General features: G+C 43.7%; 1 protein-coding gene across 1 annotated transcript in view; it reads right to left on the bottom strand.

Moving 5' to 3' along the window:
- Nucleotides 1-264: 264 nt before the first annotated feature.
- Nucleotides 265-23,925, bottom strand: part of LCP2 (lymphocyte cytosolic protein 2) — a 46,180-nt gene continuing 22,519 nt past the window's right edge. Inside the window, exons 7-21 of the mRNA XM_043596137.1 lie at nt 22,068-22,269; nt 19,503-19,600; nt 17,957-18,023; nt 17,768-17,851; nt 14,509-14,534; nt 14,375-14,394; nt 14,171-14,278; nt 12,303-12,333; nt 10,074-10,086; nt 9,257-9,386; nt 8,425-8,474; nt 4,872-4,966; nt 4,188-4,265; nt 2,530-2,685; nt 265-1,002 (exon numbers count right to left, since the gene is read on the bottom strand). Coding sequence (XP_043452072.1) covers nt 880-1,002; nt 2,530-2,685; nt 4,188-4,265; nt 4,872-4,966; nt 8,425-8,474; nt 9,257-9,386; nt 10,074-10,086; nt 12,303-12,333; nt 14,171-14,278; nt 14,375-14,394; nt 14,509-14,534; nt 17,768-17,851; nt 17,957-18,023; nt 19,503-19,600; nt 22,068-22,269 — 1,281 coding nt within the window. The 3' untranslated portion in view covers nt 265-879. The remainder of the gene's footprint in view (nt 1,003-2,529; nt 2,686-4,187; nt 4,266-4,871; nt 4,967-8,424; nt 8,475-9,256; nt 9,387-10,073; nt 10,087-12,302; nt 12,334-14,170; nt 14,279-14,374; nt 14,395-14,508; nt 14,535-17,767; nt 17,852-17,956; nt 18,024-19,502; nt 19,601-22,067; nt 22,270-23,925) is intronic.

Raw genomic sequence — 23,925 nt, 5'->3', positions numbered from 1 at the left:
GTATATGCATTGCTCTTCCATCTTTGCAGTAAGACTTTGGTAAAATCCGCATCACTTGAAAATGCTTTTGGAGTTGTGGGAGGTGCAGGGGTGGTGGGGTGTGAGTGTCGGTATATGATGAACTTACATCAGATCTATTTGACACCCAAGCCTCATTTCTAAATGTAAAATGATTTCTTCTGGTATTTGTAGCTTAAGTTTTCTTTAAAACTAAAATGCAAGAGCAGGGCCTAAACAGAGTTAATAGTTTTAGGGACACAGAAGTAAAGCAAAAGGTAAATTCATTTTAATCCTAGGAAGTTATCCCATCATGCATTTACCTTTTCATAAAAAAGTACACAAAAATTCCCCCAGCAAAAGACACCAAATAAGAAAGAATGAAATAGTTTGAAGCCTCTTAAATTATTGCTGCCGAGAAAGTGAATTTTAGAAATTTTCAAATTATATATATAAAACCCATGATTGCCTCCGACTAACAAAGGTTTGGCTATAAAAAAAATCAGTTTTATGTGATACCAAAAACTATTTGTTGCAGTGTCTTTAAACTTGCTCCAAATTATTTCTGTCACCGTGTAAACTACTGTACTTCGAAACGGGTATTCCAAAATACACATTTTTTAAATGAGTTATTACAGGCCCCTACTAGACTTCAAGTGTGAACATCATGCACTTCACAAACATTGAAGAAGAATAAATAAATTAGGAGATACTTGACAGTCTTCATTTCAAACACTTTTTTATGCGAAAGGTCAAAACGCTGTGTTCACGTTGAGGGGTTCGATCCAGTCCTAAGTGTTGGTCCCTTCAGCAAGGTTGACTGATCTTCCCCTGATGGCAGCATAGCCAGGAGGAAGCTTCCTCGTCGGCTTGGTTAACTTGCTAGGGATAACCTGCAGAATGCGTTAATGTGCACTGGTATCTAGAGCCTCGGTTCTTCCCGTCAATGAGCAGAAGTGGCATTTTCCTGAAGTAGTCGATGATATCCGACACAGACAAAAAGTCCTAAAAATTCAAAATAAGGAGATAAGTCAACGTTGGAATGAGTAGAGAAGCCAAGCATTTGAATTTCACTCTCAGTTTGTTTTTTTTTTATCTGCATAAGATCCTACCTCTTCAGTTATGAGGATGGCGAGGAAAAATATGTAAAATTTGGCAAATATTTTCATGATTTCTCTACAGAACTTTGAAAAAATAATTTTTCAACATCCAACAAATTATGGATAAAAGACAATGTAAATATTTGTGTGTATGTATATATGTATTTTAACTTCATGGGGGTCATAAATATATAGGAGGTCTAACTGTGATACCTCTGCCTTAGAATTGCTCTGTTTGTGTTTTTGATTTTGGTTTCTGTATCCCTACTTCACTCTTAATCACTAATAGTGGGAGGAGCTATAAGGAATCAGGAGGGCAGACAGTGTCCCAGTGTCTGGAGGTGATAACCTGTAGCATTGCACAACGGTTCCTACAGGATCTCTCTGCTGTGCCTTCACTGTCATCTCTACACTCCCCAGGACTCTGCAGCCAAGTCTGCACACCCATTGCCTTTATCACGTTATCCCTGATGGCCAGGCTGGAATAAAACCCATCGAGCCTCCTAGACATGGGTCAGAATCACATCAGGTCCCCAGACAGGATTATGTGCTTCCTCCAAGACCACTCTGCTGGATGCTGCCTTCCAGGGCTGCGGCCTGTGGTGAGCGCTTCTGTTTTTCCACACCAGACCGACAAATTCTGGAGGGCAGACATCTATCTCTCTGCTTCTACAGCAACGATGCAGCTCTAGCCACACTGAACTAGTGATTGAAACATTTGACCAGAATCACATGTTTTTTTCCACTCATTTACATGATCATAACTTTGGAGTAGAGTCTAAGGGCTAGCTGTTTTTCATCCTGGAAATGTTTGATTCGACTGATCCTCCTCTTGGACCTTTGAACTTAAAGAACATGTTTGGGGCTTAAGTTTAGCTGTTAGCTTCCTTGCAGAAGCGGTTTTTTTGATTACCATCCAAAAAGTAATTAGCATAAACATTGACCAAACAGAGGAAAATTTCTTTCAAGTGAGAAATGACCCAAGTATTGAAATAATCACCACAACAAGAATTCCATTTTTTTTACTCTTTTCCAGATGTCAATTTTAAAATACAGCCTTGTAAATACGCTGCAATCTTACATTCAAATTATGTTACAGAGGTGAATGAAAGAGGGGGCTTATCTCTGATACCATCTAACTGTATATTTTTTTTAATTTAAATGTTAATTTTTTTAATTTTAAAACTTACACATGTGATTTTAGACTAGTTGGAATAGAAGATATAAGAAAGACTCCATGGTAGAGGTAGCTATTGTTACTTTGTTTTATTTCCTTCCAGTAAAGGAAGGGCTTCACCAATGTGATTTAACTCTGTAAAGTTGCGGGAGAGTATGAACCCGCAAAGAACGTTACAGCAAGTTTCCATAGAGGTAGGTATGCAGAATAGCATAAACAAGGATTTGGGTACATTTTACAACTGAAATTCCTTACCTCTTTACCTCGGAGTCCAGTTCCCAACAAGTAAACTTGGCTTTCCTCTTGGTAACGGATCTGGATGTTGTAAACTTTATCTTTGTACAACACCATGAGGACATACGGATTGGTTATTGTTTTTTTAGAGCTGTCTCTAACGAGAAAAGTGCCATCCTAAAAGAATAAATTCTTATTATTACGTGAGCAATAAATGGCAATACTTCTGTTGCCTGTAAGAGCAGTAGACAAGCCTCGAGAGATCTGGAAACTTACAGTTGCCAAGACAGTGAACATTTAGTGCCCTGAACCGTTACAGCCCCATGTGTCACAGATTTCTTGATTGTCAAGAGGCAGCAAAGATTGTATCAGAGAAATTTCCAAATTCCAAAGAGACTTTTTGAAGTCTCTTGATAAAAAAGAAGTCGCTTTTTTTTTTCAGTTATAAAACAAATAGGTGGTTGAGTGGACAAAGGGCCAGACAAAATAAGGACTTTATTGGTTAACTAAAGATTTATCTTCCTACTCCTGGGAACTAATTCCCTAACCCTTACTTTCCACAGCCAAAGTCAGAAAACACCCAAATGCCTATGACATTCATCCATTTTAAAACCTCGTGATCTCCACATAAAATGTTCACCATTAAATATCTGAACATAAACAAATGTGAACTGTCTTGTGTTCTTATCACCTTTTTTTCCTATTTACTGAAATAGTGTGATTTGTCCTGTACTTTAAAATGTCATTCCATAAATTATTGTACATAATACTAATACTGTAAAGATCTAATATTAAAATAGGATTAATTAGTAAGGCAGTGTTTAAACCACTCCCTGCTTTGTATACTGAATCATGATGGCTTTAAAGAGCCTTCAATCTGCAATAATGGCTTTCCTTTGTTCTTCTTATTCCAGTTGAGTAAATTCCATTCAGAATATCTTCTGTTCAACAAATACACCTGTGGACCAGTGATTCACAGCCTAGAATTTAGAATTTAGAGTTTTGGAGACCCAGAACCCACACAAAATGCCTGACTAAATAAATCAGAATCTCTCCAGGTGAAATCCAGGAATCAGAATGTTTAAATTAGTTTCTCAGGTGACTTAAATGTGCAGCGAAGATTGAGAACTATTCCTACAGACTCAAGATGTGAGAGATGAAGGATCTTTGCTCTTCTTTCTCTGATAAATAGATTTAAGGTTAAGATTCGGTGCCAGATCACAGGAAATCTGGTTAAGAACAGCTAGAAATTTCTAGGGGAAAGGGCAAAAACTTGCTGCTGCCTGTCTCCATAATGGATCCCTTCACATCAATGTGGATGGCAGTTGTATATTAAAAATGAAGATGCTAACGGTAAGATGTTAGAAGTTTGGGGGAAAGGACCTCCTTTTGATAAGATATGCTTCCTGTGACAAGACAGATGCTTTTTGTTAATAGAAGCTCCTTGGATTCTGCCAGCCGAATGACTGCCTTAATTTAGATTTTTCCCAGATCCTGGGAATCATTGCTATGGATGCTGGTGGGTGTAAATCTGCTACTAATGGGTCCCCTTGGTATAACAGCATGAATATCACCTAGCAGAATTCCTAGCCCATAATTGGTGCTCAATAAAAGACAGCTCCTTTTTTCTCCTCCCATTAATATTTATAACTACTTAAAAATAAACTTTGGCACAGTACCTGGTTTATCTTTCTAAGAGCAGCTTCCGCCTCTGGTCGGGTAATATAAGAAACGTACCACTCTTCATTTAATGAGTTCTGAAAATGTAAATTTTTAAAAACTGAATAAATTTTGCAGTTATATGTGTAAGCGAAAAGAAAAGCCTCCAAGTAATCATTTTCATAAATCACCACCTCAATTCCATGAGCTTTGAAACATTTGCTTTCTTAATTTGAATATAGAATCACTTAGGTGGGGCTAAATAGAAGATATTTTGCATGAACTGCTTTTTATCATGGTTGTAAAGGTAGTTGTGAATAAGCATTCCGTATATAATGGAACCTTTAATCAGGAAAGATAGAGATGTATAATTTCTTCAGTTTACTATAGTATATTTAATAAAAAATTGGGGTTAATGAGCAGTTAAGTGACTTACTCAAGGTCATAAACTAGAAGACAAATGAAGAATAGGATTATTTTTCTCGTTAAATACAAAGCACACATTTGCTATTGGAAGAGCCTGGAAAAATACCAAGGAAAAAGAACATATTTTTCATTTGGATCCTCCCCTTTAATTTTTTTTTCACTAAAAAAAAATTAAAGGTAATTTAAATAATAATAAAAATGCAAAGGAGTATACAATGGGAGCTTTGGTTATTTGCTGGGGAAAAAATAAAATAACACGAAAACATGTGCTTTATTACCTCTTCTTCCCCAGGAGACCGTGGTCGAGGTTTGTTTGGAACTGGTAGGGAAAAGTTTCTGCTTTCAGTTCTGGGAGGTGGTCTATTGCCAAGGCCTTCAAAAGTATAACATTTTGAAAGTTAATTTGCTGTAAGCTATTTTTCATTTTCTGTCATCACACATTTCCCCCCTAAAATGCCCTTGCAATTGTTCCCAGCACTTTAGAAACACTTTAAAAAGCCATAGCTTCAAAAATAATTTTCACCTGTTCAAAACCACAAGGGCAGGGGGCCTGGGTGGCTCAGTCAGTTAAGCGTCCCACTTCAGCTCAGGTCATGATCTCACAGTTCGTGAGTTCCAGGCCCACATTGGGCTCTGTGCTGACAGCTCAGAGCCCGGAGCCTGCTTCGGATTCTGTGTCTCCCTCTCTCTCAGCTTGTTCCCCCGCTCGCACTCTCTCAAAAATAATAAATAAACCTTAAAAACACACACACACAAGGGCTGTTGGCTGTGCAGGCATTGTTCTGTAGACATACCAGTGAAACTTTGAGAATAGTTCCACAAATGTGAGTGATTTCTTATACGGGAATGTTACATAATATAAAATAACTAGTCCATTAATGAAAAAGTCACCGTAGTTTAAATATAATCATCACATTTTTCAGATTTTACAGACTCCAGCAATCCAGAAGGGTTTCCCAACCACTGATAGGATGATAATGCAGTAATAAAGATGATTATGTTCTCATTGTTTACACAAAAAGAAATGTAAATTACCTAAGACAAAGTGAAATTACCTTGAAAATACTGTCAGTTTCTAGAACCAGTTTGCTACCCACTGTTCTTTACTGAATTTTCTAAAGAGGTAGAAGTGTTCAGCTCTCACAGAAGCCCTTACCAACTACCTGATCAATGAGGAAGTCTTTGTTAGGCACCTGTAAACTTCCCTAACATGGTATTTTCTCGTTTACGGTTCCCCGAAACTTTCTGAGGGTGTTTCCTAAACTCAGGAAAGGTTTGATTGTGTTGATTTGTAATTGCCAAGGCTGTTTTCTATATGCCAGGACGGCTGTTAAGAACTGAAAAATTGTGTGAGCCGAATGTTCTCTGAATTATTCATGTGTCATTCATTCATTTATTCAACAAATATTTTTTTCAACACTATGCTGCCCAGGCCTTGAGTAAGGCACCCATGGACCCTTCCTTTAATCTTCACAGCAACACCGACGGGTATTCCCTTCTTTTTGAGTATGAGGAAACAGAGAGTCTGAATGAATCGTGTGCTCCTAGCGGCAGAGTCAGGACTTCAACCCGTGATTCCCAAACATTACTGGGCATAAGAATCCCAGGGAGAATTTGAACCACCCAGTCTGCATTTGACAAGCACTCCAAGTGGTTCTGCAGTGGGGTTGTTCTGCCATCCACAATATGCCTGCCCGGGTTGCTGAGTGAGGAGAATTACATGGGAAGGGCTGAAGTGCCCTGAGCCATACTGGCATAATTGTTTACCATGGCGTTCATTGCGTCCTTCTAAATAAGCAGATCAGATGGCCCTGAACTGTTGATCTTCCTTCTTAAGTCTCCCACGGCCTAAACAGATTTTCCCTATCCCCACCTTCGCAGTCCAGCATGGCAGGGGCTTTTATATTGTGTATTGAATGAATGCAAGAGTTAACAAATATAACCAAAGCCTATCCTGCATGGAATTATTCTCTTTCTACTTCTGCATTTGCAGGTCAGCACCATAAAGTCATATTTGCAGCAGAAAATATACTACTTTTTATTGCATCCACACACTGCCCTTACTATTGAGATCTTCAAGGGAGCTGGAGTGGGTTTTTGGGTAATACACAGACCATTCTTCATCTTTCTAGCGCTGGAGCAACCAATGGAGAAGACTGAGGACCAGGTGTCCTACCGGTCTTAGGGGAAAAAGGATCAATTTTGATTAAGGTAAGCATTCCTCTCCAGATCATATTACTATATTATTTTATCAAGAATCCCCAACACCAACCCTAAAACTGGGTGTCTGTGGAACTTACTTTGAGAGACACGGCTATAAGTGTCTGAAGCTTAGATGCCTGCAGAAGCCAGGCAAGTAACACAATGTGGGTTCACAAAATGCAGTGAGTTGTGGACACTATGGAAAACTGAGAGACGTGAGGGCAACGGCAGAAACCACATAGTAGTCACTATACCCTCAAATGCTTAGGAAGCATTAAAAACATAATGGATTTCATTGGTGTCAGCAATAGGATCTCACACATACATGGGATAATGTATTCAACTGAATGTAATAGATGTGCTCCTAAAAAAAGTCTTTACTCTTGAGCAATGATTCAAGTACTAATATGCTTTTCTATTTATAACACACACCGGTGTTCTTGTATGTGTACTATGACCAAAAAAGGGGGAGAGGGTTGTTCCTCACAGCATTTAAAAAATTTTCAAGTCAACCTTTATGGGGGCACCTGGGTGGCTCAGTCACTTAAGCATCAGACTTCAGCTCCAGCTCATGATCTCACAGGTCATGAGTTCAAGCCCCATGCCAGGCTTGGTGCTGACAGCTCAGAGCCTGGAGCCTGCTTTGGACCCTGTGTCTCCCATCTCTCTCTGCCCCTCCCTCCCTCCTTTTCTCTCTCTCTCTCTCTTTCAAAAATAAACATAATTTTTTTAAGTCAACCTTTAAAAATCAGGTAATTTCATATTAAAAGCCACACTTCCAGTATTTCTTGAAAAAATCATCAGAAAATCTGGCAACACTAGCTAGGCAAGTTTCCTGGAATGAAGAAAATCTATTTACTAGAGCTCGGTAACTTTCCACAGTCATTTGACACTCGGTCATTCAAGAAACATTTTTAAAAGTCCCTAGCATGTGCCAATCACTTGCAAGTCCCTAAGGCTAAAACAGAAACACAGTCTAGTCCTACCTTGTAGGCCTTTGCTGCTACTCAAAGTGGTCCATGGACCAACAGCATCAGCATCACGAAAACTTGCTAAAAATGCAGAATCTCCTACCCTACCCCAGACCCACTGAATTAGAATCTACATTTTAACATGATTCTCAAGTCATCTGTATTCATACTGAAGTTTCAGAACACTGTCAGCAAAACTTGTCATGGACACCAGAGAAGGTATTATTCACAATGCAGGTCCTCATCCAGACTTACTGAATCAGAATCTTGGGGGGGTTGTACTCTCGTAATCTGCATTTTAAACACGGTCCTCAACACAACTCAAGGGTGGACTCATTATAGAAACCTAAAACTACAGAGCAAGCCAAGCACTACCCTGAGCACCATGTAAAAAGAGCAGGGAGGAAAACCTCTATGTGGGAAGATGAAGGCCAAGGCTGCCTTTCTGAGGTGGGGTGTGTGTGTGTGTGTGTAGCATCCTCGCATTCCAACAGCCCTTGGCACACCACAGAAACTGAATTAAGTACTGAGTGAGAAAACAGATTTTCCAGCTTTTAGGAAATAACCGAACCTTTGCCCAAAGACTTTGGGACAGGTTAGGAATCCAGTCATGGAGGCATGTTGCCTGGAGTAGGTCACTAGAGCCCAGAGTACAAACCTTGAGAGAAGTATGGCGGCAGGGAGGCACTCTGCGGAAAACCACTGTTACTGCGGAGACAGAAAAGAACCGAATTGAGTTGTGCTGGGCTGAAAAGGCTGATGGGGAAGGTGGGTTAGAGAAACCCGCCGACAATGCTGCTTCCTTCATGACTACGGCCAGTTCTCCCTGTAGCTGCGGCAGCTGAGCAAAGAGGAGGGGCTGGTGGGGCACATCTCACTACTACCCCAAATTCTAACGGACTCCACCAGCCAAAACAACATAACCTGTAAAGGGTATTGGAAGGTTGTTTTTAAACTTGGCTATTGTTTTTAAAGTTGGGCGCCTGGGTAGCTAAGCCGGTTGAGAGTCCGATTTCAGCTCAGGTCATGATCTCACAGTTCGTGGGCCCTGAGAAACACTGTTGCTATTGAGAAAGTGGGCCTGTGGGGACAGAGCCTGTGCAGTGAATTCGCACATCAGCTGGGTCCTTGCATCCACCATCTGGATGAACTCCAAGCACCTAAATTAATTGGGTTTCTCGAGTGTTCATTTTAATTCACCAAGTGAAAACATTCCCTTGAAACCCTGCCCAAGGGTCCATTCTGCCTTGGTGACCATGGGGCAGTCAATTCTGTATGCCTCCAACCCCAAGCTCAGAGACTCCAAGAATAGCAGTGGATTAACATGTGTGGGTCCTTATGCTCAGTTTGATTTTGTTCCTGAAGACCCAAAATGTTCTGGCCTGACTACCACTGGCTCATTTCTTTCTTTCCCAACCCACCAGACATTAGTTCTTTTGAGTGGACCTGGGGGTGATGTTAAGTTAGCACTGAATGAAATTACCACAGACCTTTCAGAGAATGCTCCAGGCATGTGAGGTGATGGGAGGGTGTGCTTGGGTGATAGCTTGGCAGATCTGGAAGGAAAAGTATTGGAGCTCATGGAGAGCATTGTGGGCTGAGGCAAAGGTCTTTGATGCACTGTGGGGGAAAAGGAAAAATTAAACAGCTTGTCAGCATCCAGGTGTCACAGGAACATTCCAGAACTGCTCCCAAGTTAGAAACCGCTAGTCCACAGAGAGATAGAAAAATCCAAAAGATCCAACATAATTAGGAAGTGGTACAATGGAATCCCAACCCCAGGACTTTTCTAGATGACTTACTACCTTAGAATGCATTAAAATGTTGCCATTCTATATCATTCTCTATAATATGCATTTATTTTATTTTTTCATTTGTGAAACACTACCTTGGCAGAAAATTGTCAGTTGGAAACCATATGAATTTCAGAAATGATTCACAAGTTTTGTTTTATGTAAGCCAAATTTTATGGTATCTCATTTATCTGCAGTTAGTGATCATCTCCTGTGTTAGAAGGCATAAATATTAGCAATTTTTCTATCAAGCCATATATGCAATTTTTAATTTTGCTGTACTAGTAAGTCATTTGCAGCATTACTTATGAAAGTAGCAGTTCTCTTTGGGAACCCAGACAATTCCATTTTATTATAGTTATGCTGTATACCAACTGACCTATGTCTACTTAACGCTAATTTAACAATTATAATTATGTCTATGGGGCTTCTGTACTAAATAATTCCATGTGAATTCTGGGCAGAAAAATGAAGGAATGAGGTATAAATTATAAGAAAGCTTTTCTGAACATACCGTCATCTTCATCCTGGTAAAGGGGAAAAAAAAAAAAAGGTATTAACCTATCATCAAAACACAATTCCTAAAAGAACTGCATTTCTCAATCACATAATGTCTCTCTTTCTTTAGTAGTTGTATGTCTCCATAATATATTGTGGAGAACAGTAGAATTTGCTAAGTGGTTCATAATTTCTTAATACAAACAATCATTAAGGACACTCTAATCTGAGACTCTCCTTACACACTTAACACAAAATAGGTTCTGAGGTGCCCGAGAGGGCCTAAAGACACAGTAAGGATGGCAGTATCTACGATGTACCTCAAAGATTTACACACGATATCTCATCCAATTCTCCTAGCAACCCTTTAAAAATTCAACATCCTCTTTGTACAAATGGAAACATGGTGCTCAGGAAGGAGTCCTAACTTGCCAAGGGTTACAGAAATGGATTGGACACCTGATATGTCTAACCCAAGGCTCAGCCTTCTTTCCGCCACTCCCCTTAAAAGCAACTCCACCTTGCATATCATGTGGCTTACAAGGCGTGTCTACATTGCTCAGCATTTATCTCCAGGCAACCTGCGAAACAGGCAAGAGAGGAGCTATTTACTAGACTCTCCAGATGAGAAATGATGTTTGGAGAGGTGAAACGATTTTGCCATTGACTAGCAGGCCACACCTGTCAACCTGGACTTGTTTTGCTAGGCCAGCACACTGGAAAAGAAAGACCACCTTATTCAAAGTGTTGTTGCAAGTATTAAGTTGCTTATTACATGTTCCTGGTATATGTGGAGTGGTCAGTAAAAGTTTGCTGTCATGACTCCTACCATTGAGACAAGACAAGAAGGATCACAGCCAGAATCACTCATCCCATTTGGCCAACTGGGAGTCCCAGCAAAGGGCTGCATAATTAAACCCACATGGGCTCAGGGAATGATGAAATCCCTCTTTAACACCATGGCAACCATATCTTGTTTCTTTCTGCAACTCTCAGATTCTCATGGCATGAGCATCCACCCTTCCCAACCCTGGGACCCTCAGGAATATAAAGTTGCCTTCACTTACAATCTTGTCCCCTTTTTGTCCCTTTGTCCCTTGGCTCTGCAACCAAGCTGTTGTCCTTGCTGTCCCCATAGGGTCACCCACCTGCCTTTGCTCAGGACATTCCTGAGGCTGCAATGCATCTTGGCTTTCTCTTAGGATGATTCTATTCTGTGCTCTCCCCATCATCCAATGACACCATAAATCTCACCTCTAACAAGTCACTTCTACTCCTCAAGCCCCATGGATCACTTTCTTCTCTCCACCTCTGGAGCTCATCCCATGATCACATGCTATTGTGTGGGGGTCTGTTGTGTGTTGTGTGTGGGTCTGCATGTCTCTCATAGCTTAGCACTTTATCCCAACCAGCAGAGTATCTAGCACAGAGCTGCAAGATAGCAGGCACTTGTGGGCTGAGCCCTTGAATAGTGGCAGGGATGTAATCACCTTCAGAGCGCTTATAGCATAGAGGAAATCAGACAGACCTGGATTCCAATCCTGACTACTTACTAGCTGTGCAACTTGTGATGAATATCTCACCCCTTCTGAGCTTCAATTTCCTCATAGTAAAAAAGAAATAATGATTCTTCATAGGGTCGTTAAAGGCAAAACATGTGTGAAGCTGGGATGACCAACTGCCCCAGTTCCTCTGCCCCACCTGAGACCGATGGGGTTTCTGGGACATGAGATTTTCATTGCTAAAACTGGACATAAAACTTCCATTGCTATTTCCCAGGCAAACAGCTCATCACCTAAAAGTCACTAGCTTGCCAACGTGCACTTAGCAGGAATTAAATAATTGGTATTACCTCACTTGTTCAGGTCATGGACTTATTAAAAGGGAAAACAGAGGCCTTGTCAACTTTGCTGTACGGCCCAGACTCTTGGGCACCCCTCCTTTTATCCTTCCTTCCAATCACTGTTACTTTATCTTGTGAATTACCACCTGATGATGGGGCTGCAACGAACCCAGCCACCCCAGGAGCTCTTAAAGGAACAAGAGCTAAGCAGTGCAGCACTGTGGGCAGGTGGAAAAGATGGAGACCCCACAGGCACCAGTATTTAAGGGCCTACTGTGCGCAGGCCTTGCTCCCTGTGCTGGGCTTCAATGAAGTCTGAGATGGGCATGGCCCCCACACCCCACAGAGCCTGCACTGATTTTCCCTGTGCCAAGCATTCACCAAATAACATTTTGTACTTACATTCTCTCTTCTGTCGGGTCCCCATCCATGCCTGAAATGAATTAGGGCAAAGAAAAAGGACTGAGCATGAAGAAGTTTCAGCGAGCCAGCCTCAGAATATAGATGGTTTCACTTACTCTAATAATGAGAAATCAAACCCACTGAGCTGTGATAAAATGAGAAGACAAACCCCCAGCAGAAGAGCAGGGGAGCAGAAGTGGAGGAAGGTTTGTGACTCAATGTTCTGTCACTATTGCGAGCTGAGCTAGGCAAACCTTTATTCTTTCAGCTACCGCAGCAAATAATTACATATATAAAAAAGGTTTAGTCAGCAAACTAACTCTTTAGCAGCTATTAAATTTCACCGAGTAGATGTTTCTCCAAAAGCAAATGAAAACATCTTAGGTAATATTCTCCTTTGCTGATGTTTTAAAACAGCCATCTCAGGGCTCACCCTTCGGTGAAGGGAAAACAGCTGGAAAATGCTAGTGCTTTGGGACTTTTCCCAGATGCACGAGCTAGTCAGACAGATTTGGTGACCACTGCCTTAGAGCTATGGCAGGCAGCTGTACGCCTGGGCCCACATCATGTTCGCCTCAGAGAGGGGGATGAGAGAAGGAATATATATGTTGATCATCTTCCATCTGTCAGATGCTTCATATGTTGTCATCCCATAAAGCATTTATTTAAAATTTTGATATTTCGTTCATGATTGATATTTTTTATATACATTGCAATTTTTAAAAATATTTCATTAGGGGCACCTGGGTGGCTCAGTTGCTTAAGCATCTGACTTGATTTCAACTCAGGTCGTGATCTCACCTTTTGTGAGATCAGCCGCACGCTGGGCTCTGTGCTGATAGTACGGAGTCTGCTCTGGATTCTCTCTCTGCCCCTCCCCCACTTGCACTTGCTCTCTCTCCCTCTCTCTCTTTCTCTCTCAAAATAAAGAAACCCAAAAAATATTCCATTAAAATATTAACTTGATGACTGAGGGTTTTTTTGTATTTTTTTTTTAATTTTTTTTAACGTTTATTTGTTTTCGAGATAGAGAGAGACAGAGCATGAACGGGGGAGGGTCAGAGAGAGAGGGAGACACAGAATCTGAAACAGGCTCCAGGCTCTGAGGGTCAGCACAGAGCCCGACGCGGGGCTCGAACTCACGAGCTGTGAGATCATGACCTGAGCCGAAGTTGTACGCTCAAAACGACTGAGCCACCCAGGCGCCCCTGAGGTTTTTTTTTTTTTTACTACCCTCTAGCCCTGACTCTGATTTAATCATCACACTAGCCAAGCAACACCAAGTTTGAATCCTGATGGGAAAAACAGAAGCCTTGGCTATGCCCTTGGTAAGTGGTAAGGTTAGGCCTGACCCCAGATACATTTATGCCATTTGGTACATAGGTCCCAAAAGACTTTATAGTAAATTTAGAAACATTAGAGCCGACTTCAGTATTCTAACATTATAAAATGTGGTTGAACAGTGGGGAAGACACAGTGACTTAAAAACTTCTCCCAATTATTTCCTGTTTGCTACTGTCTTGAAAAATAAAGTGGAAGGTTCAGTTCCCACATACTGAGATGGAAGGAAAACACGAGCATGGTTTCGGCTGGTTGAGGAGAAGTTCTCCACAAACAGCAGTCATTCCCGTCCTCCTGATGGACCATCTCTCCACTCCTTTCTTTGCTGGATCACTATCATTTGTCTTCAGAGGGACCCGGAACTTTACATCCAACCTGAAAAGCCAGAATGCCTCAAGCCATAGCAGCCAACAGTCCCCTCCTCGCCAGGAACACCTGTGATGTCCAGTTCCGTTATAGGCTAATACTAGGCAAATTACTGGCATCACCAGTCTGAACGACAAACTCAAGCAACAGAAGACAAGTACCTTGGCACAGGTGGCTTCTTCCCTGGCAGGGGGCTACTTCTGTCATGCCTTTCGGTGGCTGGCGGTAAAGGAGGCTTTTGCATCTTGGGTAAGTGCTCCCCGAGAGGCCTGCAGAGTTGAGAGAAAGGAGGTGTGGGTAAGAAACTGAACTGTTTCTACAGCACATACCGTGTACCCTCACATGGATGCAACAAGGCACCTTACCTTCCCACTGGAGCCGAGGGCTGTAAAACAGGAGGGAAGACATGTGAGTGTCCTCAGCACTTCTCAGAACAAAGACAAGATACAAAATAAAACAAAAATGAAGACAAACAAAACAAAATAGGGAAACAGCTTACCTTGTCAGGAAACGCCGGCTTCTTTCCTGTAAGTAACAAATAGCAGGCAGGCCTTGAATACTTTATCAGCTAAGCATGAAGTATTAAAACAAAGTTTGGGCGGCGGGGGCGGGGGCTCTGGGATGGCTCAGTCAGTTGAGCGTCCAACTTCAGCTCAGGCCGTGATCTCACTGTGTGTGGCTTTGAGCCCCACATTGGGCTTTGCACTGACAGCACGGAGCCTGCTTCAGATTCTCTGTCTCCCTCTCTCTGCCCCTCCGTCACTCACTCTATCTCTCTCTCTCAGAAATAAACATTAAAACACAGTTTGCTGAAACCATAAATCTGAGCGCCTGAGGGGGCTGATTGGGTTTAAGCATTGAAGAATCATAGACTTTCAACCTGGAAGATCCTGATATAGAACAGCTAATTTTACAGGCTCAGAGAAATTAAGGGACTTGCCCAAGATCGCACAGAGTTGTGTACATACAAACAGTATTTTGGATTCTGTGATTCTTTTCAACATTTTATTTTGTGTAACCGATGATAAGAAGGATTAATGTCTCTTGGGGATTTTATGCTTCTTTCACTGACTAAATGGTTTTTTTGTTTTGTTTTGTTTTTGTTTTTTTGTATAGCCTACGTTTATTTCTGTATCTGAAATAAACCTATTTGCCACGGAGGGGTTAATTTTCCTCCAATCCTGTGGTACATTTGACATTATATAAAGTATTACACTTACTTTCTGGAAAAACGTTTAGTTTGGAGAAGAGCATTTCAGGAGAGTCTCCTGGTAGAGTGCAAATCATTTTGTTTTAATTTTGTTGGGTTTTGTTTCTTTCTTCCTTTTACTTTTCTCTTGGAAAAGATGGCATGCAGGCTGAAGAAATTCTAGGTGAATCTGAGAACTCTGCATTGCAAAGTTATTCAAAGCAATTTATTTTTTTTCTGTCTGAAATCCCTTCAAGTAGATTATGTCCTATGTCTTCAGTGCAATAAAAGTTCCATTTAACTGTATTCAACCAGGTCTACCAGCAAATTCTGTATGCCTTGAACAAGTTACTTAAGGTCTTTGAGTCTCAATGTCCTCATCTGTAAAATCAAGATTATAGATCCAAGCCATGAAGAAGTCTTAAGAATCTTGTCCTACTATGAGGAACTCACTGCCCAGGGGTAGGCTGTTTTGGTGGTATAAGAAATGTGTATTATTCATGAAACTTTGCCTTAGGATGAAAACTCAACTTTACAGGGTTACCCAGAAAACCTGTATTTATATTTTTAGGCTTAAGTAGATTTTCTTTTTTTAAAAAAAATATCTTCTGATTTGTACAGATTCTCTGGGCACTGTCTCTGTTAAGAGTCTCTCTCTCTGTTAAGACTCAGAGCACTGTAAGAGGTTAGTTCTCTCAAAACATCATGAACAAGGAAATAATTCAAGAGTAGGTATGGTCAAGAAAGGGTGTATTTAAATTTTTTTTAAAGAACCTTTTTAAGGGGCACCTGGGTAGCTTAGTCTGTTAAGCATCCGACTTCGGCTCAGGTCATGACCTCTTGGTTCGAGAATTTGAGCCCTGCATCGGGCTCTGTGGTGACAGTTCAGATCCTGGAGCATGCTTTAGATTCTGTGTCTCCCTCTCCCTCTCTGTTCCTCCCCTGCTTGCCCTCTGTCTCTCTCTCTGTCTCTCTCAAAAATAAAGATTTAAAAAAAATTTTTTTAACGTTTATTTATTTTTGAGACAGAGAGAGACAGAGCATAAATGGGGGAAGGGCAGAGAGAGGGGGAGACACAGAATCCGAAACAGGCTCCAGGCTCTGAGCTGTCAGCACAGAGCCCAACGCAGGGCTCAAATTCACAGACTATGAGATCATGACCTGAGCCGAAGTCGGATGCTTAACCGACTGAGCCACCCAGGTGCCCCAATAAATAAAGATTTTTTTTTTAATTAAAAAAAAAGAATCTTTTTAAAAGATAACCTTTGTTCAGGAGGTGACTCTGAAGGATTTGATGTCAGTATTCCACTCTCCTGACGCTTTGACTTATGGTCGTAAGCACACCTAGAGACTGAAGTTGAATCTCTCTTCCTTTTCACATAATTTGAATAGCCCTGTGCAGCAGACCGCTGTAAACTCAAGTAACCCACACAGTTTCGCATGAGTCATCAGAGCTGTGGTGCAGTTCAGGGAAAAGCAGCAAGCAGGAGCCTCATATCCAAGAACTGAAATTCATTTGCGGACAGAGAGGAACCTTAGGTTACAAAAGCCTAAATGCCTTGCTCAGAGTGCAGGTCAGGAAGGTTGAATGGGGCTGGGATTTGGGGCTCCTTGTCCCTCAAGGCTTGTAGCTCCTTCCCCAGGACCCCCTACCCATATCAAGGGAAATCCAGGGTCTCCAACTACAGCATGATGCGGTAGAAAAGAGCACCCTGCATTGAACTCAGAAAGACGTAAATTCAAATCCTGAACCTAGTTATGTAAATTTGGAAAAATTATTCAACGTCCATCATCTACAAAGCGGGGGTCATAATACACCTCCTTTGTTGGGTTGGTGTGAGGATAATGTAGGTAAATTATTTTTGGCAGGTAAAACACTTGGCCCATAGTAGGTGCTCAATAAATGGTAGCTAAGTTTTAGAATTGAATTGAAAATAGCTTTATTTAGAGGTAGCTGTGATCCAAGAACACTCTAGGTCAATTCTGGAGGAAAAGGACTGTCAGATACCCACAGTTGGATCAATTGCACGTGTACAACAATAAATAATCCTTATGTTTGAATAGCACCTTAGAGTTTTATAAAGCAGTTCCTCCTTACAGAACAGCCACCTGACAAAGAAGGGGACAACTCTGAAAACCTACGGTCCCTGTGGTCAGTAAGCTGCTAGGTAGCAGCCAAGGCAGCTGACAACAGCTCTCCCGGACCTCCTGTCTCTGCCCAGTTCCTCCCCCTGCGCTATGAAGCCCCCTGCACCATCTGTCAGGAGGACAATGAGATATGTGTACACATCACACCCATGAAGAAGCAGGCCTAGCACAGGGCTGACAGCAGGAGCTCTGCAGTCAGTCTGATCTCCACCTGGGTCTCTACCCCCATCACTTGGTGGGTGAGTGATTTGGGAAAGTTATCTCTTTGTGCCTCAGTTGCCCCATCTGTGAAATGAGGACGATTCTAATAGTCCCGCTTTACAGTACCCTTATGATTGCGGGCAGACATGTGTAAATCACACCGTAAGCACTCTATACATATTGGCCTCTGTTACAACACATCGAATAGAGTGATACCAACCTAGTGTGAAGGGCTCTCTGTCAAATGGGGCTAACGAACGATCGAGGGGAGGTTTCGTGCTTCTGTCTATGGAAGGAGCAGGGACTGGAAGGGAAAAAGACTGAAGTCAATTAAAAGAAGAAGGCAGTTGGCTGGGGGTGAGGGAACGGGTACTCTGGTGGGCAAGAGAGGAAAGGCCCCCGTACTTACGCTTTGCTGGTTTATGGTTTCTACTTCTGCTAGGCTCTTCGTGGTTGGGCTGGGGTGGGGGGAGTGGCTGTTTAAAAAAGAGCCACATGTTAGGCAGTATCTCATGACGACACATCCACAAGTCCTGGTGGTCTTATCCCCCCAAATCTCACTCTGCTCACTTTCTTTATCTCCGTTTCTCACCTGGATAGTAGCCTGTTACCTGAGCTCTCCATCCCACACTCTTCCATCTGGGGTACTGAGCATGCCACTCCCCTGCCAAGCTCTCGAGTGGCCCCTATCATACTGGGAACACAGTAGCAACTGGCAGTGTGCCCTCACTTCCAACCCTCTTAGACTCCTCTCTCCGGTGCACACTGGGCTCCCACTCTAAACATCTTCCTGCAAAATCTCAAGTTCATGCCCTCTTTCTCATCTTGGTATTTGTGTTTTCCTCTGCCTAGAATTCTCTTTCCCCAGCTCCTGTTACCACTGACTCATTCTGTCCAGCTCAGTGTTACCTCCCCACCCATCATCAAGTTATTGGGTTTTCTGTCTCCCCTAACCACACGTTACTACTCAAATTGTCTTGCGTATACATCTGTTTACTTGTTTAGTATCTGCCTCCCCCTACCAGAATTGAACCTTTCTAAAAGCAGGGACCTTATTTGCCTTGTTCATGCTCTATTCCCAGCAGCTATAACACTGCCTGGCAGAGACTAGCGGCTAATCTTTTGACTGAATGAGTGAATTCTTCATCCCAATAGTGAAGGTGGATGCCTTCAGATTTCAAAGCAAAATGCATTTGTAGATCAATGTAGCTCTGAGCCCCCTTTGCAAGAAAACTGCACGAGCAAGAAGAAGCCATCTATGCTTGGATGAAAAGTCCCAAAGGTGGTGTGGTCTGCCTTTTGAGCTTTTGGGGAAATACATTGTCTTCCTCCTACTAGCCCTGACACTTTGACATTTGCCACCGCTGTTAAAGTGCTCAGATCCCTTATGAAGAGAACACATTTCCAGATATTGACACATTAGCCTGAAATTCTCTGGTTGTCTCTTAATTGGACCTACAGGACCTGGGACTGTAAGCTTGAAGAAAGAGGAAAGGGGGTTTGCTGCCTCTCTCTTTACTCCTGGGTTCACTGCATTGTAAACCGGTGGAATTTCCACCTGCCAGCAGGTGGCGCACGTCTCGCAGGCGAGAGATGGAGCCAGGGACCCAGGCAATAGCAGTAGGGGCCCTAGACTTAGCCTAGGTCCTTCAGAGTTTATTTCACAGTTTATGTTTATTTCAAAGGTAGGAAATAATAGCACACTGAATAGTAGAAGGAGAACTTTTATTATACAAGTAGTTTAAATCGTTTGTGGTAAAAAGAAAATGCTGATGATATGCACTATGACGAGAATGAAAATCTCTGTGAGTGCTGGGGTTTGCATGTTCCCCGCCTATATATAACCCTCTCATACTGGTCAGCACTGGGTGAAGATACGTATACTCTTCCCTTCTTTCTGGCAAAGGAGGGATCAGAGTGGACACAGCACCAGGGAAGAAAGCGAGGAGGCCTACCGCGTGGCTCCGGCCTGCAGGCGGAGGAGGGAGCACAGCCATTGGTCTCTGCGGGGGCACTGGCGGCTGCTGCGGGACTTTGCTGGAGGGGGGCCGGTCTGCGGAAAGGCAAGGGCAGTAGGGCAGTGAGATGAGAGCGGAAATGCCACACTGAGGTAAGTGTGGATTGTCCCGGAGCAGCTGACCCTGCGCCCGGCTCTGAGCACCTGTGGGCTCTGGAGGCCCCATCCCGCAGACCCTCACCAGTGCCAACACCGGCCTGCCTGGGTCAGTCACACACACACACACACACACACACACACGCGCGCGCGCGCGCACACCCAGGGGCACCCCATCCCGCAGACCCCCACCAGTATCAACACCAGCCTGCCTGGGTCACTCACACACACACACACACACACACACCCCAGGGGCGCCCCATCCCGCAGACCCCCACCATTGTCAACACCAGCCTGCCTGGGTCACTCACACACACACACACACACACACACACACCCCAGGGGTGCCCCATCCCGCAGACCCCCACCAGTGCCAACGCCGGCCTGCCTGGGTCACTCACACACACACACACACACACCCCCAGGGGTGCCCCATCCCGCAGTCCCCCACCAGTGCCAACGCCGGCCTGCCTGGGTCACTCACACACACACGTACACACACACACAGCCTCCAGGACAGGGTTAAGTGGGCTCTCATGGTTCATGGGGATTGTGGGTCCCCTCCTTCCCCTCACAAATGCTCTGGGCTGACCTCTCCTGTCACTTCCTCCTTTTGCTCATCTCTTCCCTTAAGGGAGGGGCCGGTCACCAACTCCTTTTACGGAATCACAGACTCTTTTTTTTTTTTTTTTTTGGTAAGATTTTATTTTTAATTAATCTCTACAGTCAACGTGGGGCTCCAATTTATAACCCGAGATCAAGAATCACAGGTACCACTGACTGAGCCAGCCAGGTGCCCCCTAATCTCAGACTCTGGACTGGTTACTTGGACTTGCTCTGCACAGAAGCTCACAGTATTCGGATCCCACTGAAGTATCCCAGGGCCCAGTTGATAGGCTGGCTATGTCTCTCCCTTTTGGCGGAGGAAAGGCCAGGCCAGGACTGTAACTGAGGGCCTCCTTACACTTTGTGCCCCCCAGGGCCTCCGTTGCCACACCACAGTCCCAGCCTTGGAGAGGTATTGCTCTTCCACAGAGAGTGGGGCTCCGAACTAGGACATGCCTGGTCTAACCTCACGCCTCTACACTCGCTGGCCAGCTCTCACTCCTCTGACATGGCTCCTTCCAGCTCAGAGCCTCTGCAAGGCTGTTCCTACTGTTGAAAATATCCACCCTCACTTCTCCTATCCACCCCCACCCCATTCAGCTGCTAAATTTCAGCTTAAATCCCATACCCTAAGGGCAGCAAGCCCAGACGAGGCACGAGCCCCAGCCTTATCTCCCGCACTTGCCTCCCTGCGTATATATCAGTATATATCATATCGTGGTTTAATTAAGTCATTTGTGCCCCATTTGTTTGATGTTACCTCACCCACCGGACGGTGAGTTCTTTTGGGTGAGGACTGTCTTCTTCACTCTGTGTCTCCATTACCAGCACATACGAGGCACTCAACAACTTAATTATCCATTTCTTCTCTGGGCCTCAGTTTCCCTGTATATGAAACAGGCTTGATAATTTTTCCCCATATCACACAGTGTGCTCCAAAACACAAAATGAAATGACAAAGTGTTTGTGAGAGGGCTTGAAAATGGCGAAAGTGTTGTATGGCATAACGGATAAGAGGTACCAATCTTTTTGTGATACAGGTCATCAACTTTCTAGCTGACTCTTTGAGCCTCGGCTCTGTAAGAGGGCGCAGACTTATTTTCTATCACCACTGCGCCTGGAGTGTAAGCCCCACGAGGTAAGAGCTCTAGTCTTCTTTCCTGACGATTTCAAATGTCAGCATTTAGAATGATGCCTGGCTTGCAATAGGAGATCAGTAATTTTTGTTGAATGGAAAAATGAATGAATGAGGGAGAAACAGGCTGATAGGAACAGACCGACAAGAAAAATCTTAAATATTGTTCAAAAATTTTTGAGTCAGGATCCAGCCCCCTCAGTATCGTTCTATTTACTGTGGCGGTTTGTGGATGGAAGTGCCGTGTATCTAGGAGTTGCTCAAAAGATGGGCAACGGGGAGGCGTTCTTGAGTACCTAAGTAGTACACAAAATGAATTGTTACTGCCAAATACCTTTTGGTGGCAGTTCAGTGCCCGTATCAGCCCCCACAGGCAACAATTTGTCTGTAATATTTAAAATCATTGAGGAGGGCACCTTTTGGGATGAGCACTGGGTGTTGTATGGAAACCAATTTGGCAATAGATTTCATATTAAAAAATAAAATAAAATCCTGACAGCAAAGCTCTGGGGTCTGTGTATGGTTATTATCCTATTTCACAGATGAGGAAATTGAGGCCCAGAGAGGTGGAGTCACTTGCCCGAAGCCACACAGCCAGTAAGGAGCCGAGCTGGCGTTGCGGGCACTTTTGAGCTGCATGGGCGGGGCGGGCTGCCAGGGCCTTACCGATGTACATGGAGTTGGAGTTGGAGAAAGGCTTGGCAGGCAGGATGGAGTTCTGCAGAGCCTCCTCATCATTGGAGGGCGGTGGCTCATAATCCGCATCATCTTCCACGGGCACCCCTTCCTCCTCCTCGTTGGGGGACTCGTAGTCACCCTCGTCCTCCCCCTCCTGATCGTCATTGGGGCTTTCATAGTCATCTTCTTCCTACCAACACAGTGACAGGGACGGCCCAGTTTGTACAGGCTCCGTGACACCCATGTGCCTGCATGGACTCTCTCTCTGCCAGTACTAGGACGGTCACTCCCATTTTACAGGTAAGGACACTGAGGTTGGACGTACAAATCATAGGGCTAGCAAATCGTGGATTTGGGGTCACTGTCAAGGCCCTTAGACCACGAGGCGAGTGTATTTTCCTCTGCACCTTTTTGCACAAGAGACAGAAGCAAAAGAAATGAGGAGGACACTGGAAGAGAGGGGTGAGAGAAGCTGGCTCTGTGTGGAGTAAACATGTTTTTTATTCCAGGCATCACCAAGAGGAAGTCTAAACGCCTGGAGCATTTGTGATGCCGCTGGTTAATTGTCAGTTCTGTCTTAGTGTGCCTGTGCTCCAAACATTTCTTCTCATTATAATCTAGTGCAGTGTTGAAGGCCATGCTAATGGGGAAACCAGATAACCAAAGCCTGTTAATTAGAAGGCAGATTAAATTGTGTCTGAAAGGGGAGAGTCAGGGCTGTGCTATTCTCTTTGCTGAGAGCTGAACGTATGGAAACACCAGCCTATTATTCATGACATCTGACACTGAGTTTAAAGCTGCTTTTTTGGAAGAGACTCTCTTTCTAAATTTTAAACTTTCTGTTGTATTTTATGTGTGCTTCTTTGTGGGCCTCAGGGAGAGTGAGCCCTGGGGACTGAGTGGTTGCCTTTGAGGTAGCTCATGAAAGCGGACAGTCACCGTAATGGTTTCCCAAGCAGAGGTGGCACCATCAGCCGCCGAGCGACACATGCCTTATCACTCTCATGCCAAAGTCAGGTGGGTAATAAACGAGCCCAGGGCAGTTCTCTAAAGTCAAGGGCAGCATGGAAAGAAGCAGCAGGAAGTTGCATGTTGATGAGGAAAGGTGTGTACCAATATCCTAGAAATCCTCACAGCTTTGCTAAGTGACTTAAGAAAGACTGTCTCCATTGTTCTATTGAAAGACTGCTGTGTTCATGTTTGATCGAGGAATATTTTTTTAAAATATGGGAAGGAAAAGTGAGGTTGAGTATCTTCCTGAACTCTGAGAAAGTCTTCATGCCATCTTTTGTGTTCCTGTAACTTGAGAGCAGGCGATGGAACCCCTGAGTCAGGGAACTTGGGAACAGTGGCCTCCACCTCTATCTGGGCCCTACCGACTGCCCTTGACTGACAGAGGAATCCCTAGATTGTCTCAGCCTGCACACCTCAGCCTCATTGCTCCTGCTTTGGACCAGCCTTTACCCTGGAGGTCTTTCTCAACAGCAGACTTTTCCTCTCACTTTGAGAACAGTGGGTTTCCCCCATGATTTGTCTCCTAAATGTGCATATCCTAATCATATTCTGCCGTGTGTATGTGTGATCTATGCTGTGAAGTGCTCACAGAAGTGGGTTCTTTATCTCTACCCCACCCGCCCCATGCCCTGTGCAGGCCTGAGTATGTATTGGAATGCATGAGTGTTGAGGCAGCACTCATGGAAAGCCTCTGTTCACGGAGAGGGTGAAGGACACTAGCCGCAGGCTGGGCTCCCACCCACAAGGGACCAAATGGCAAGCAGTGGCCAAGATGCAGCTTCTGTGCAAAACTGTAAACGGTTTAGGTAAATCTCTGGTCTATTTTCCCTTT

This window comes from Prionailurus bengalensis, chromosome A1 (genome assembly GCF_016509475.1).
Source record: "Prionailurus bengalensis isolate Pbe53 chromosome A1, Fcat_Pben_1.1_paternal_pri, whole genome shotgun sequence".
Taxonomy (NCBI): Eukaryota; Metazoa; Chordata; class Mammalia; order Carnivora; family Felidae; genus Prionailurus; species Prionailurus bengalensis.
Note: the sequence above shows the minus strand (reverse complement) of the source record. Positions and strands in the feature narration are given on the sequence as shown.